At 49.3% G+C, this 14,564-nt stretch overlaps 1 protein-coding gene across 1 annotated transcript in view; it reads left to right on the top strand.

Annotated features, from left to right (window-relative positions):
* LOC136591953 (hemopexin-like) overlaps positions 1-14,564 on the top strand; it is a 46,306-nt gene that overhangs the window by 16,938 nt on the left and 14,804 nt on the right. The window contains exons 3-8 of the mRNA XM_066588561.1: positions 3,563-3,640; positions 3,733-3,875; positions 6,345-6,498; positions 6,622-6,837; positions 10,662-10,778; positions 10,921-11,051. Of these exons, the coding sequence (XP_066444658.1) occupies positions 3,563-3,640; positions 3,733-3,875; positions 6,345-6,498; positions 6,622-6,837; positions 10,662-10,778; positions 10,921-11,051 (839 nt within the window). The remainder of the gene's footprint in view (positions 1-3,562; positions 3,641-3,732; positions 3,876-6,344; positions 6,499-6,621; positions 6,838-10,661; positions 10,779-10,920; positions 11,052-14,564) is intronic.

Below are 14,564 nucleotides of genomic sequence, written 5' to 3'. Positions count from 1 at the left end.
TAATACTGGGTTCACTAATACCACTACTAACACTAGGGACCATTATATTACCGGGGGCCACCATTACCATTGGAGGCCTCTATTACCACCAGGGACCATTATACTACTGGGGGCAACTATTATTATTTGGGGGCCACCATTACCACTAGGGACTGTTATACTACTGGGAGCAACTATTGCCACTGGGGGTCACTATTAATTTTCGGCGGCCACCATTACCACTAAGTAGGATTATACTACTCGGGGCTACTAATGTAACAATGTATCACAAGTTTGTGGATGCGATTTTTGTGCGATGCATTTTTAACATTAGAAAGTCTGGTTGACATTTGCGTTAAAAAAAACGAAGTGTTAAAAATAATGCAAGTGTGTGGGAACCCTGAGCCGGATATCAGACGAGGTAAGGAGACAGCTCTGTGACACGGATGCGCATTGCGGACATTCCACATGACATCACTATTTCATCCGTCAGCAGGAGGAAGCTGTGGTGTCAGAGACCCGACTACAGGCAGGAGCCAATGACATCAGAGCCAACAACAGGGAGGAGCCAGTAACATCAGAGCCAACTAGTGGGAGGAGCCAGTAACATTACAGCCGACTAGAGGGAGGAAGCAGTGACGTAAGAGCCGACTACAGGCAGGAGCCAGTAACATCAGAGCTAAGTACAGGCAGGAGCCAGTAACATCAAAGCCGACTATAGGGAGGAGCCAGTGATGTCAGCGGCGACTACAGGGAGGGGCCAGTGACATCAGACCCAACTACAGAGGGGAGCCAGCGACATCAGACCCAACTACAGAGAGGAGCCATTGACATCAGAGCCGACTACAGGGAGGAGCCAGTAACATCAGAGCCGAGTACACAGAGGAGCCAGTAACATCAAAGCCGACTATAGGGAGGAGCCAGTGATGTCAGCGGCGACTACAGGGAGGGGCCAGTGACATCAGACCCAACTACAGAGGGGAGCCAGTAACATCAGAGCCGACTACAGGGAGGAGCCAGTAACATCAGAGCTGACTACAGGGAGGAGCCAGTAACAGAGCCGACTACAGGGAGAAGCCAGTGACATCAGAGATGACTACAGGGAGAAGCCAGTGACATCAGACCTAACTACAGAGAGGAGCCAGTGACATCAGAGGCGACTACAGGGAGGGGCCAGTAACATCAGAGCCGAGTACACAGAGGAGTCAGTAACATCAAAGTCGACTAAAGTGAGGGGCCAGTGACATCAGACACAACTACAGAGGGGAGCCAGTGACATCAGACCCAACTACAGAGGGGAGCCAGTGACATCAGACCCAACTACAGAGATGAGCCAGTAACATCAGAGCTGACTACAGAGGGGAGCCAGTGACATCAGACCCAACTACAGAGAGGAGCCAGTGACATCAGACCCAACTACAGAGATGAGCCAGTAACATCAGAGCCGACTAAAGGGAGGAGCCAGCAACATCAGAGCCGACTATAGGGAGGAGCCAGTAACAGAGATGACTACAGGGAGGAGCCAGTAACAGAACCGACTACAGGGAGGAGCCAGTGACATCAGAGATGACTACAGGGAGGTGCCCATGACATCAGACCCAACTACAGAGAGGAGCTAGTGACATCAGACCCAACTACAGAGAGGAGCCAGTAACATCAGAGCCGACTACAGGGAGGAGCCAGTAACATCACAGCCGACTACAGGGAGGAGCCAGTAATATCAGAGCCGACTGCAGGGAGAAGCCAGGAACATCAGAGCCGACTGCAGGGAGAAGCCAGGAACATTAGAGCCGACTACAGGGAGGAGCCAGTAACAGAGCCGACTACAGGGAGGAGCCAGTGACATCAGAGATGACTACAGGGAGGGGCCAGCAACATCAGAGCCGACTGCAGAGAGGAGCCAGTAACATCAGAGCCGACTGCAGGGAGGAGCCAGTAACATCAGAGCCGACTGCAGGGAGGAGCCAGTAACATCAGAGCCGACTGCAGGGAGGAGCCAGTAACATTAGAGCCGACTACAGGGAGGAGCCAGTAACAGAGCCGACTACAGGGAGGAGCCAGTGACATCAGAGATGACTACAGGGAGGGGCCAGCAACATCAGAGCCGACTGCAGAGAGGAGCTGGTGACATCAGAGCCGAGTACACAGAGGAGCCAGTAACATCAGAGCCGACTGCAGGGAGGAGCCAGTAACATCAGAGCCGACTGCAGGGAGGAGCCAGTAACATCAGAGCCGACTGCAGAGAGGAGCCAGTAACATCAGAGCTGACTGCAGAGAGGAGCCAGTAACATCAGAGCCGACTACAGGGAGGAGCCAGTAACAGAGCCGACTGCAGGGAGGAGACAGTAACATCAGAGCCGACTGCAGGGAGGAGCCAGTAACCTCATTCCCGACTGCAGGGAGGAGCCAGTAACCTCATTCCCGACTGCAGGGAGGAGCCAGTAACATTAGAGCCGACTACAGGGAGGAGCCAGTAACCTCAGTGCCGACTGCAGGGAGGAGCCAGTAACATTAGAGCGACTACAGGGAGGAGCCAGTAACAGAGCCGACTACAGGGAGGGGCCAGCAACATCAGAGCCGACTGCAGAGAGGAGCTGGTGACATCAAAACCGACTACAGGGAGGGGCCAGCAACATCAGAGCCGACTGCAGAGAGGAGCTGGTGACATCAGAGCCGACTGCAGAGAGGAGCCAGTGACATCAGAGATGACTACAGGGAGGGGCCAGCAACATCAGAGCCGACTGCAGAGAGGAGCTGGTGACATCAGAGCCGAGTACACAGAGGAGCCAGTAACATCAGAGCTGACTGCAGGGAGGAGCCAGTAACATTAAAGCCGACTACAGGGAGGAGCCAGTAACATTAAAGCCCACTGCAAGGAGGAGCCAGTAACATTAAAGCCCATTGCAGGGAGGAGCTAGTAACCACTCCAGTCCTCATGGAGCCCCAACAGGTCATGTTTTCAGGATTTCCTATAGGAAGAGCACCAGTCCCAATGTGTGAGGCACTGACAATAATTACATCAGCTGCGGAATACTGAGGAAATCCTGACTGGAGTTGGGAAACACTGATCTGAACTACCAATGATAATTTCTTTGTGATTTGCATACAAATCAAACAGCAGTCATCTGTTGTCAACAGGTAGATCATTTATGAACCATGCCTGGCCCACTCCACCTCTACGCACTGAGCAATGATTGGTCGATGTGTAATGTCATCAGATCCGACACCTTATAATACAACCAGCTTGTACAACATGACTGAGTGGTAGTCACAGCCCGCCCCCTGCTGATGACATCACTGATATGACATAAGATCCACCCACCTTATAATACAACCAGCTTGTACAACATGACTGAGTGGTAGTCACCGCCCCGCCCCCTGATGATGACATCACTGATGTAATGACATAAGATCCACCCACCTTATAATACAACCAGCTTGTACAACATGACTGAGTGGTAGTCACCGCCCCGCCCCCTGCTGATGACATCACTGTACCCTCAGATAACTGATATGTATGGTTTTTATGGAGCCGCTGTTAGTTATCGCCACCTTTCTCTCAGCGTTCATGGTGTCTTCTCAGGAATGCCGGATCGCTGCACGGATGGAGGATTTGACGCCATCACGTTAGACGATAAAGGAGTCATGCATTACTTCAGAGGTAAGTCTTGTGAACTGACCGTAGGCTGACTGAGTCGTGGATGTCGTATGTTTCCTGCCTGGATCTGAATGTTATTATATTTCATATTATAGGAGGTTTTGTGTGGATGGGATACCAGGGACCGACGCAACGTATAAATGAGACCTGGCCCGGACTGACCGGACCGATAGATGCCGCATTCAGGAACCACAACGAGAAGAACCCTCTGGAACATCAGAGGATCTACCTGTTCAAGGTGCGGGGGCAACCTGTGTATAGTGTCTGCAGTTATTTTAAAGTGCTAATGACAATTTGCCCTTGAGTGAGTGTGTTACATGCTCCGCCCCTGATCACATGACATCACCGCAGGTCCTAAAGCAGAAAACATGCAAAGCCTGACAGCAGCCATGTGCTAGCAAGGCCTGTGATGATGTCACAGTCATGTCATTAGTCACCTGGTCTCTGACCTCTGACCCTGATCACAGGACACTGACATCATCACTACTGCTTCATTTTATTAAAAACCTGCAGAGCTGGACAGCAGCCATTTGCTGACAGGACCTGTGATGATGTCACAGTCATGTGATCAGTCACCAACTCTTAGCTCCGCCTCTGATGATTACATGACAGTGATGTCATCACAGATACTAAAACATTAGAGGCTGACAAAGAATGTATGTAGTACAGCTTTGTATGTGACAAGTGCATGTAGCAGAGCTGTGTGTGTGTGTGGAGTCTGTGATCTACATGTAGCAGAGCCGTATGTGTCTGTGACAGGTGTATGTAGCAGACCTTTGTGTGCTGTATGTGACAGGTGCATGTAGCAGAGCTGTGTTTGTCTGTGACAGGCACATGTGTAGCGTTCGAGGAGCGGGCTTACAGCCAAGGAAACAGTGGGATAGAGAAAGGCCTTATCACGGGGCTCTACCATCTTCTTCCTTGGGTGTAGCTCGGGACCTGATCACATTACTGCTGGAGGAGATCGCAGAGATAGTAACTGTGGGTTACCTTAAGTGCAGTGGTCACTCGTGACGCCACCGTTCTGTCCTCTGCGGCGGATCTCCCAGATTAAATAAAGTAGTCCACAGACAGGGCCACCTGCTGAACAAGAACCGGGAACAGTCGGCCCCGTCCCTTTACTGCAAACTATTGATCCAAACAACTAGTCCTGGCATCGAGGTATTCGGATCCTCCACAGTCCCAGCTCTTTGTGTGATCTGCTCCGGCCGCTATCGCTCTACCGCTCCACAGTCACTCTCGTTTCCTCAGCCAGCGGTGAAGTGGCGCGTCGTTCTCTCTCTGCTCAGTGGAACCACCGAGGTCTCCTGGGTAGACTAGGCCCAGGCTGAGCGCAAAGAAGTCGCTCGGCTTCCTCCATTACTCCACACATGACCGACTCACTTCGGCTAGACCGACCTGACTGACTCTGCATTCCTGCAAACACATATACACAGCATGATCACATGACCACAGCTGATACACAAACCGTTACATTTTCCAGACAGGACTAGACATACCAGACTTTAACCCTCTCAGTCCTGCAAACAAGACAATTGGTATGAGACAGACATATAAGATTATGAAGGGGCCCTACTAACTCTGGGCCACTACAATGTAGCAGGGTTGTGTGTATTGTATGTGATGTGCATGTAGCACAGGCGAGTGTGTGACGTCCATGTGACAAAGCTGTGTGACGCATTGCGTCACCCGAAACAATGGTGCTATAATTCCTTAATAATTACTAGTCACTGTTTATACAGCACACCATCATCAGTGTCTATATACACAGCAGCGTATTACTGTATATACAGGGGTATATAGAGACATACACTATATGGCCGCTTTATCACAGCTTCCAGCCCTTTATTACATCCCCCAGCCCTTTATTACATCCCCCAGCCCTTTATAAAAGGCCTGGGACTTTATTCAAGTAAAGGTTTGGAGGCTCTAGTGGAGTCCTAGGCTCCCTTTTTTAAAGCCCCGGACCTTTATGTGAGCCCCCAGCCTTTTATTATAGTCCCACGTCCCTTTGTTAGAGCCACCAGACTTTTACTAAAGCTCCAGTCCTTTATTAGAGCACCCTGCCCTTTATTGAAAAGATCGAGCAATCGGAGTGACTTCCAACGAGGCCGGTCATTGGTGCTAGACTAGCCGAGGTCTCACTGCCAACCACGGGGGTATTCTCATGTAACGTCCTGTGGACGGGAACAACCCATCACTGAAAGGGGTCGGAGGAGGATGTGAGGAATCGTTCTGACCAACAGGCTGCACAGTCAGCTGAATACAACGCTGGGGCTCCAAGTAACGTGTCCGAACGCACAACTCGCCGTTCCTCCGCACGGATGGTATAACAGCAGACCACCAGTTCCAGCGCCATTGTGTCTAAGAGAAACAGAAAGACTCCAGCGGGCAAAAGAGCGCAAAACTTGTATCACTGAGAAGCCGAGAAACATCTCCTGGGCAGATGGATTCAGACCATGCGGATGGGAGGTCAGAATTTGGTGCAAGCAGCATGAATCGCTGACCTCTTCCTGTCAGCTGGTGCAGTAATGGTGGGGTCTGGTTTTCTTGATGCACCCGGGTCCTCTGACATCCATGGATGTGGTGGTTTTGAGAGCCAACACTCTAGTAGACGAGGTCTCTAATAACGAGGCCTTCAGTGTACACAGACATATATCTTGTACGAATTCATGCCGTTACCGGCCGCCATCTTGATGTTTTGCAGGGCGCACAAGTCTGGAGCTACTATGAAGGAAAGCTGGTGACTGGTTTTCCACGTCTTATTAGCGAAGCGTTTCCTGGGATTCCAGACAAGCCGGACGCTGCGGTGGAGTGTCACCGGGGCGAATGCAGAACCGACAGCGCCATTTTCTTTAAAGGTGAGAATCTGCTGGGTGTTCTGGGCTCCGGATGTCTCCCTGGGCGCCCGAGACAATACTCTGTAAGAAGGGGCCGTGACTGCGTGGTGCACCGCTGAGCCGTATCTGTCCTCTCTCTTCCAGGTGACACTGTGTATATCTACCGCCATGATGAGAAGCCTGCGGTGCAGCAGCGTCGGTGGGCCGGCCTCGGGACCTGCACCGCAGCCGCCAGGTGGAAGGAGAGATATTACTGCTTCAACGGCATCAACTTTACACAATTTAATCCAGTGACTGGGCAGGTTCTGTCCCCGTGGCCGCTGGACTCCAGGGATTACTTCATCAGGTGTCCTGGGAGAGGTGAGTATCTGGGTTCAGGGATGGAGGTACTCCCTGCTTCCCAGAGGTGTGCAGGATGGCCTCCATACTCCAACTCAGCCCTCTGCACAAAGAGAAGCCGCACTCCTCCCGACCCGCGGTCGTTACAAACAGCAGATCACAGCGACCTCTGCAGGTTAGGGAGGTACTGCAGCACCCTGCACTGCATGGCCAATGAGATACTGAAGTAAAGACCATGTCTCCCGAAGGTCCCGGATTCCGTAGGTCAGTCCCATATTTGGGATGCTGTTCCACAGTCCCAGTCAGCCGGAGGCATGTCCCACTCCCCCCTCCCTCCCCACACACCCACCTGAAGGTGGATTATAATAGGTGCAGCTGCCCTGGGCGTGAGGTTCCAGGGGGCTCCACGTCCATCCAAACGGTTTCCATTAGGAATCCGCCGCTGCAATAAAAATAAAAAACAGCTAACCTCATTACATCCCTTCCTCCACTCCTGGCCTCTGCAGTCCACGACGCTGGTTACTCAGTGTGCTTCTGGGTGGACAGATCACATGACAAACACGTTGTCATGTGATCACTACAGCCAATCACCAGGGTGGAGACAAGCAGTGCAGACTGTAGAGGCCAGGAGCAGCAGGAGCAATGTAGGAAAGTATGGCAGTTTTAGAATTTCTTAGCTACTAAAGGGCATTTTTTACATTAAATGGGACCATGAGGGGCATTATGGATAAATGGGGCCATGAGGGGCATTATGGATAAATGAGGTCATGAGGGGCATTATGGATAAATGGGGCCTTGAGGGGCATTATGGATAAATGGGACCATGAGGGGCATTATGAATAAATGGGGCCTTGAGGGGCATTATGGATAAACAGGGACATGAGGGGCATTATGGATAAATGGGGCCATGAGGGGCATTATGGATAAATGGGGCCATGAGGGGCATTATGGATAAATGGGGCCTTGAGGGGCATTATGGATAAATGGGACCATGAGGGGCATTATGGATAAATGGGGCCTTGAGGGGCATTATGGATAAATGGGGCCATGAGGGGCATTATGAATAAATGGGGCCTTGAGGGGCATTATGGATAAACAGGGACATGAGGGGCATTATGGATAAATGGGGCCATGAGGGGCATTATGGATAAATGGGGCCATGAGGGGCATTATGGATAAATGGGGCCTTGAGGGGCATTATGGATAAATGGGACCATGAGGGGCATTATGGATAAATGGGGCCTTGAGGGGCATTATGGATAAATGGGGCCTTGAGGGGCATTATGGATAAACAGGGACATGAGGGGCATTATGGATAAATGGGGCCATGAGGGGCATTATGGATAAATGGGGCCTTGAGGGGCATTATGGATAAATGGGGCCTTGAGGGGCATTATGGATAAACAGGGACATGAGGGGTATTATGGATAAATGGGGCCTTGAGGGGCATTATGGATAAATGGGGCCTTGAGGGGCATTATGGATAAATGGGGCCATGAGGGGCATTATGGATAAATGGGGCCTTGAGGGGCATTATGGATAAATGGGGCCATGAGGGGTATTATGGATAAATGGGGCCATGAGGGGCATTATGGATAAATAGGGACATGAGGGGCATTATAGATAAATGGGGCCATGAGGGGCATTATGGATAAATGCGGCCACGAGAGGCATTATGGATAAACAGGGACATGAGGGGCATTATGGATAAATGGGGCCATGAGGGGCATTATGGATAAATGGGGCCTTGAGGGGCATTATGGATAAACAGGGACATGAGGGGCATTATAGATAAATGGGGCCATGAGGCGCATTATGGATAAATGGGGCCATGAGAGGCATTATGGATAAACAGGGACATGAGGGGCATTATGGATAAATGGGGCCATGAGGGGCATTATGGATAAATGGGGCCTTGAGGGGCATTATGGATAAACAGGGACATGAGGGGCATTATAGATAAATGGGGCCATGAGGGGCATTATAGATAAACAGGGACATGAGGGGGCATTATGGATAAATGGGGCCATGAGGGGCATTATAGATAAACAGGGACATGAGGGGGCATTATGGATAAATGGGGCCATGAAGGGCATTATGGATAAATGGGGCCTTGAGGGGCATTATGGATAAATGGGGCCATGAGGGGCATTATGGATAAATGAAGTCATGAGGGGGCATGATGGATAAACGGGGACATGAGGGGCATTATGGATAAATGGGGCCATGAGGGGCATTATGGATAAACAGGGACATGAGCGGGCATTATGGATAAATGGGGCCTTAAGGGGCATTATGGATAAACAGGGACATGAGGGGGCATTATGGACAAATGGGGCCATGAGGGGCATTATGGATAAATGGGGCCATGAGGGGCATTATAGATAAATGGGGCCATGAGGGGCATTATAGATAAATGGGGCCTTGAGGGGCATTATGGATAAATGGGGCCATGAGGGGCATTATAGATAAATGGGGCCATGAGGGGGCATGATGTATAAACGGGGCCATGAGGGGCATTATGGATAAATGGGGCCATTAGGGGGCATTATGGATAAACGGGGCCATGAGGGGCATTATGGATAAATGGGGCCATGAGGGGCATTATAGATAAATGGGGCCATGAGGGGGCATGATGGATAAACGGGGCCATGAGGGGCATTATGGATAAATGGGGCCATTAGGGGGCATTATGGATAAACGGGGCCATGAGGGGTAATATGGATAAACGGGGCCATAAGGGGCATTATGGATAAATGAAGCCATGAGGGGCATTATGGATAAACTGGGCCATAAGGGACATTATGGATGAATGCGGTCATGAGGGGGCATTATGGATAAAAGGGACCATAAGGGGCATTATGGATAAATGAGGCCATGAGGGGGCACTATGGATAAATGGGGCCATAAGGGGGCATGATGGATAAATGAGGCCATAAGGGGGCATGATGGATAAAAGAGACCATGAGGGGCAATTTGGATAAAGGGGGCCATGAGAGGTATAATGGATAAACGGGGCCATGAGGCGCATTATGGATAAACTGGGCCATAAGGGGGCATTATGGATAAATGTGTCCATGAGGGCATTATGGATAAATGGGCCCATGAGGGGGCATTATAGATAAATGAGGCCATGAGGGGCATTTTGGATAACCAGGGACCATAAGGGGCATTGTAGATAAATGAGGCCATGAGGGGCATTATGGATAAAAGGGGCCATGAGGGGTAATATGGTTAAACTGGGCCATAAGGGGGCATTATGGATAAATGCGGCCATTAGGGGGCATTATGGATAAATGGGGCCATGAGGCGCATTATGGATAAACTGGGCCATAAGGGGAATTATGGATAAATGGGGCCATAAAGGGCATTATGGAAAAATTCGGGCCATAAAGGGCATTATGGATAAACTGGGCCATAAGGGACATTATGGATGAATGCGGTCATGAGGGGGCATTATGGATAAAAGGGACCATGAGGGGCAATGCAACATAATTAAATGTGGCTTATGAGGGACATTATTATTATTGAGAGGGATTGAGATTCATTGAACAGTATTATGAGATATAGAGGGAGTGGCTTTGTGTAAAAAGGGCGTGTCCAGTCACAAATATTTTCCACAGAGCGCAACGTGCGCCCCTCCAACTGTCCCTCTTTTTATTGTTCAAAAGTTTGGAGGTATGAATAACCTCAACTCAGATGCAGGATTTGGCCTTCTGGGACATCAGATCCATGCAGTGCCGGCCTTCATCATAGATATGTTACGCACGTGGCTGTCACACTTTACTGTAAACTGACCCATATGGCACCAGTCTCGGGACCTAATGTTTTATTCCTCCTCCCAGGACATGCACATGGCGTCCGGCAGAACGCAACCCTAATGTCCATCATGGATCGCTGCAGCAACAGATCTTTCGAGGCTTTCAGCTCTGATGACAATTCTCGCACCTACGCCTTCCGAGGTGACTCCTTGGACCTTTGGGATGGGAGGACTGGGCTTGTGTAGTGATCCACATGGATACTCTGAGTGGGGAGTAGGTGAGGGACATTGGCCCTTTATGGGTCACGAGCTTCACTAACCTGTTATACCCTTCTTCATTCCAGGGGGTGTCTACTTTCGGTTGGACAGCAGGAAGGATGGCTGGCACCCCTGGCGTCTCAGTACTAACTGGGTAAATCTGTATGGAGTTGTGGATGCTGCTTTCGCCTATAAGAACCGGATGTACTTTATTCAGGTTGGTTGGCACTGCTGTTGGTCACCCAGTGACTACATTTAGTTAACAGATCCCCGAGACAGAGGGGTCCCAAATTAAATCACAATGAGCCCTTTCACAGATGGGGGCAAACCCTAAAATCAATTTTTATTAAGTTACTTTAAATAATGGGCTACATAAGACAAATAACATGTAGGACTGACAGATACAAAATGAGGTCAGATCCCCAGAGCGATAAAGGGCCAACTGTATCTTGCTGTCAAACATCAGAATAGGGTCAACTGTGGTTCAAGTCTGCTTCTGAGTGCAATGGTCAGGGATTAATCCTACTATAGAGCACATCAACCATTAAACCTGCCTAATATATCAAGAATATCCCTAACCAAGGGAGGGAGAGTGCAAGCTTAGAGATCAAGGATAGGGTACATGATCACAGTCACCATAGCTGGACGGGCCACATTGCGTGAATGCCCGATCACCGTCTCCCAAAGCAATTACTGCACTCTCAACTCAAGAAGGACAAACGGAAACTTGGTGGACAGCAAAAGAGCTTTAAAGATGGGCTTCAAGCTAACCTTAAAAACTGTGGCACAGACATCGCAAACTGGGAAGCCCTGGCCCCCAACGCTCAATTTGAGGGTCGGCTGTTACCAATAGTGCTGTGGATTTTGAAGAGGCATGAATGGAGGGCGAAGGAGAGAAACATATCAAAAGGGAAAGAACGTCAAACCAATCCTTGTTGGGACTGTCTTCCACTTGGAAACCGATGTCCCCACTGCGAAAGAACCTGCGGATCAAGGATGGGTCTCTATGGTCACCTACGTACCCACCACTACGCCGCCATACTTGGAAGGCAATCATGCTCAGCCATGAATGATAGCCTATGATGATGATATGAGCTCTGAATATTCACCCAGTTAGAGAAACAAGTCAACATTACTCCCAGTTCTTCCACCTTACTGGTCTATAACAGCAATCCCACCATGGAAGAAATATTTATTCTGCTTCCGTAACGGCGTCTATTTTGCGTTCCTACAAGTAACATGAGCCTCCACCCAAAGATTGTATCTGGAGAAGGGCTAAAAATATTGTCTGCGCTAGTGGCTCTCATAATGTGGCACCAAGCATAGATCATAAACTACACCTAAGAGAGCCTGCGGGAGAACCCAACCGGTATAATAGGCATAAAGGCTTCAATTAGGAGCTACAAGGATGACTAGTCAGCTCCACAAAAGCTCCAGCGGGCCAGATAAGAACCAGGTCAGAAATTGCCCCTTAGATGAAGAAAAACTAATGTGAATGTAGGAGACCAAAATACAGCCAAAAATAGTCCTTATAAGGACTGGAGGCGATCCTCTATAAGGCTAGAAATAGTCCTTCATGAAGAGTGTCGAACAATCAGAACAACTAACTGATAGAGAAGATAATGGAGCAAGCGGCAGCCCTGATGGTGAGCTGACAGGTTGTATCTGGTGAAGCTCTGAGAGCCGCCCGACTATATAGCTCCAGATAGACACACCCATACAGGACATCGTCTATGTATCTAAGCCATAGGGGAATGTACCCGGGCCAGACCTCCAATGCTTTGGAAAAGACATATTTTTCCTGCCCCCAGTCCAGGTACACATTGGCATATGAGGGGGCACAGGGGCTCCCACAGCCGTACCCCTCAGCTGCTGGAAGTATTGTCCAGTAAAAAGAAATAAAAGTTGTGGCTCAAGATATACTGCAAAAGCTCCAACACAAGGCGGTCATGTCGAGCAGCCTGTGGACGCCTTTGATTGATGTAGAATGTTACTGCCTCTCCACCACCACTATGTGGGAGGAGCTATATAACGCTTCACGGTCCAGGCTAGCCGGTATGATAGGGGTCTCCATACGATGACCCTACAAATCACTGGACGCTGCATATTTAGCTCTAGAAATTACTAGTCTTAAGTGACTTTGCACCTTGTCACTATGGAACGACCTGACATCTCCTGGGTGGAGCTACACAGGGGGTCATCGCAATGGGCGTGACTTATCACACCCTCTGACCTCATTATAGTATGCAAAGGCAAATTATCAGCAGCGAGGCTTGACAACTGCAAATAGTGAGGCAATGCTGCAGAGCTCAGAGAGGGTAGAGAACCAGCTGTCCATGAAGCTAAGGGCAGGAGTCAATTGTCAGAACTTTACCCAGAGTGGGTCGAAACAAAGTTTCATCACTGTAGCATAGAGGAATACATTTTGGATTTCTTTCACTGCACCTTATCTTCATGTATTGGTTGTTACATTACTGGGGACTTCCCTAGCTGGTGTGACGCGAATGGGGGCGGAGTCATGTTCCCACCGTCATCATGCTAAGCATGACGTCCCCCCGTAGTGCGCTCTGACATGACTCTCTTATCACGCCGCCTTGATATCATTACATTAATGGCGACTCCCCTAGCTGGAGTGATGCAAATCAGCGTGACGTCCAACAATAGTGGCATTCCCCAAGCTGGCATGAAGCAAATTAGGGTGAAGCGCCAAGCGTCATCCTGGTGGGTGTGTCTATAACCCCAAAGTACGCCTTGAATAGTAATCCCTGCTTTATTATCAAAGGTATCTGTATTGGGAGCGGTATCTGATTGTAGACGGGGCAGCTGTGCTGACGCAGTGCTTTCTCTGTTACTTATGACATTGGAGTCCTTCATTACAACATACCGCTAGTAGAAACCACAATGTGATTGTCCTCAGCAAGAGAAACCCCGTAATCCTGTAGATGTGAGACCTTATAATGGCTAACAAACATACATGATGTAATAATGGCGAGCTTCCGAACCGACGCAGGGGTCTTCTTCAGGCTCATGGATTGGGTCTGAAGAGGCAGGGATATTTATACACACTTATAACACACATACTTATGACAAGGCACAGACATGGATATATATATATATATATATATATATACACATACACACATACTTATGACGCGGCACAGATATGGATGGGATTGGTTCGCACTTAAAAGGAATTCTGCAAACCAGAAAACAGACTTTTTTTGTCTAGGCACTGATAGCGGAGTGAAAGTTTTATGGTCCCTAAATTACTGGGGGGGGGGGGGGGGGGGGGGTCAGCAGGCTTGAATTGCTACAAGAGATACACAAACATTTTTAGCTAAACACTGATAAGGGAGTGAAAGTTTATGGTCCCTGAATTACTGTTGATGGGGGTCTTATCTGTATAATGTCTCACACTTCCCATTCACCCATAAATCCTGGGGGATAATTTAACCCCGTATTCAGCGTGTCAAAGGTTGTTATCAATTTATATTCCCAAATTCTTCTGTGGTTTTGTGACTTGAAACCCCCCTTCAATATCAAAACTCTCATATCTCCTATGTCATGTCCGTGGTTAGAGAAGTGCTCGGCCACAGGGAATTCTCCTCTTCTGTGTTCAATCGTGTGGCGATGAGATCTCATCCTGGCTTTGAGTTTCTGTCCTGTTTCTCCAACATAAAGACCCCCAACAGGACATTTACTGCCCCGGATCAGGTACACAACATTGGAT

Source organism: Eleutherodactylus coqui, chromosome 1, assembly GCF_035609145.1.
Source record: "Eleutherodactylus coqui strain aEleCoq1 chromosome 1, aEleCoq1.hap1, whole genome shotgun sequence".
Classification (NCBI taxonomy): domain Eukaryota; kingdom Metazoa; phylum Chordata; class Amphibia; order Anura; family Eleutherodactylidae; genus Eleutherodactylus; species Eleutherodactylus coqui.
This window is presented reverse-complemented; position numbering and strand designations above follow the sequence as displayed.